Source organism: Herpailurus yagouaroundi, unplaced genomic scaffold (assembly GCF_014898765.1).
Source record: "Herpailurus yagouaroundi ecotype Mexico unplaced genomic scaffold, PumYag 194, whole genome shotgun sequence".
NCBI lineage: Eukaryota > Metazoa > Chordata > Mammalia > Carnivora > Felidae > Herpailurus > Herpailurus yagouaroundi.
Window position 1 is genome coordinate 1,171,426 of NW_024412425.1, and position 2,393 is coordinate 1,173,818.

Sequence of the window (2,393 nt, forward strand, 5' to 3'; positions counted from 1 at the left end):
TTATTTTTTATTTTTATTTATTTTATTTTTACTTACTTTTATTATTTTTTATTTTTATTTATTTTACATTTTACTTATTTTTATTATTTATTTGTATTTATTTTTATTTTTTACTTTTATCATTTTTATTTTTATTTATTTTTTTGGCGCCAATTTTTATTTTTTATATTTTTAAAAGTTTATGTATTTTGAGGGAGAGTGCATGTGTGCACATGTAGGGGAGGGGCGGGGAGGGGGTAGAGAGAGAATCCTAAGCAGGATCCACTCTGCCCGTGCGGAGCTGGACCTGAGGCTCAGACCCATGAACTGCGAGATCATGACCCGAGCTGAAACCCAGAGGCCAATGCCCAACCGACTGAGCCGCCCAGGCACCCCGAAGGACGTTTCTGAAGGGGGTCCAGAGCATGGCAAGGATTGCATAAGTGTAGGATATTATTATAAGCACAAACCCCAGAGTCAGACAAACCTCACTTACATCCCAGTGCAACGGCTCTCTCTCCATGACCGTAAGCACATTATCCAACTCTGAGCCTTAACTTCCATATTCTACACACTGGGAGAACCGAATGGGATAACACATAAGCCTACCCCCGGAGCGCGTGGGGCTCAATAAATGGAAGTTATTTATAATAAAAAGAACATAGTTGAGGGAGGGGGGAGGGGGAAAAGAAGAAGAAGAAGAAGAAAAGAATATGGTCTTTAGGGTCATATCTCAGCTCTGTCACCCTCCAGCTGTGTGACCCTTGGAAAATTATTTCCTGTCTCTAAGCCTCAGTTATCTCATCTGTAAAATGGAAAGAAAACCCACCCCATGCGATGGCTCTCGTGATTCAAATACTACGAGATGGAAAGCATCTAGCACAGCATCGGATATACAACAGGTGCTCAATAAATCATCATAATTATTATTTTAAAATTACAGTGGCACAAGTAAATAATGGTGAACCGTGATTATTTGGGTGCATCTAACCTTAAGGCGTCTCAACCACCCACATGTCATATTGGTTTCCCACCTCTTTCAGTCCTGCTTCATGTTGATAAACACCTATGGAATTTACCATGTTTGGGAAACTGTTCTCAGCACTTCTCTATCATAAGTCATTCAACTATTATCATCCCCTTTAACAGATGGGAAAATTGTGGCTCAAATAGTTGAAATAAGTTGCTCGAGGTCATCCAGCTGGTAAGTAGCAGAGGCAGGATTTGAACCCAGGATTTCCAGCTCTGGAGTCCGTGTGTTTTTGTTTTTTGTTTTGTTTTGGTTTTGGTTTTTTTAATTTTTTAATGTTCATTTTTTTTGAGAGAGAGAGAGAGAGAGAGAAACAGAGGGTGAGCAAGGCAGGAGCAGAGAGAGGGGAGACACAGAACTCGAAGCAGGCTCCAGGCTCTGAGCTGTCAGCACAGAGACCGACATGGGCTCGAACTCACAAAACGGGAGATCATGACCTGAGAGTAAGTGGTCCGCTTAACCGACTGAGCCACCCAGGCGCCCCTAAAGTCCCTGTTTTTAACCACTCGACTCCAGAACACGCCAGGCCCGGTTACTCAGGGAGGTGATTGGACCACTGCTCACTGACCTGGTCATCGGACACCTGCTGGATGTGGATGTGGCTTCCATTGAGGATGTGCAGCCGTGTGTACCCGTACTCTTTCACGCGCAAGGCGCTCCAGGGCCGCGGGAAGAGGGAGAAGGGGGTCAGCCGCTCCTCACAGCCCTGCCAGACAGAATCATTCAGACCCAGGGCTGGGGAGGGTGGAGGACCCGCAAGGAGCAGAAACAACCTCCCGGGCCAGGACCCTCCTGCCCCCAAGGAGGGCAAAATCCGTTAAGACTTGACCTCACTGATGCTCAGCATTGAGGGTTTTGACCCAGCCAGGCTTCCTGTGCCCTGGGTCTCTGACTTCTAGAAAAGTGCATGGCTGGAAAAGGCTGCCCACTGCAGCATTTTCTGTAAAAGCCCTGAACTGGAAGTCACCCAAATGCCCATCAGTGGGGGTCCGTTAAATAAATTATAGCATAGCCATCACAAAGCAGGGCTCTACAGAAAGGTGGCCAAGATGTATAATAAAAGGGAAAATACAAAATAGATAAAAACCGGTGGGTCTCAACCCTGGCTGCACAACAGACTCCCCAAGAGAGCTTTTTAAATCACCAGTGCCTGGGGGAGAGGGTGTGCTCATCCTCTACAAGCAGCAGAACACCAGGCGACATGAGCAGAGACCATGAGGGACCGCCATCATTGTAATAACTAATGGAAGCAGCCATCACTATAATAACAAATGGAAGCAGCCATCACTATAATAATGGATGGAAGCAGCCATCACTATAATAACTAATGGAAGCAACCATCACTATAATAACTAATGGAAGCAGCCATCACTATAATAACAAA

At 45.2% G+C, this 2,393-nt stretch overlaps 1 protein-coding gene across 1 annotated transcript in view; it reads right to left on the reverse strand.

Annotated features, from left to right (window-relative positions):
- Positions 1-2,393, reverse strand: part of ACP7 (acid phosphatase 7, tartrate resistant (putative)) — a 13,724-nt gene that overhangs the window by 724 nt on the left and 10,607 nt on the right. Inside the window, exon 12 of the mRNA XM_040445919.1 lies at positions 1,578-1,715. Within this exon, the coding sequence (XP_040301853.1) occupies positions 1,578-1,715 (138 nt within the window). The remainder of the gene's footprint in view (positions 1-1,577; positions 1,716-2,393) is intronic.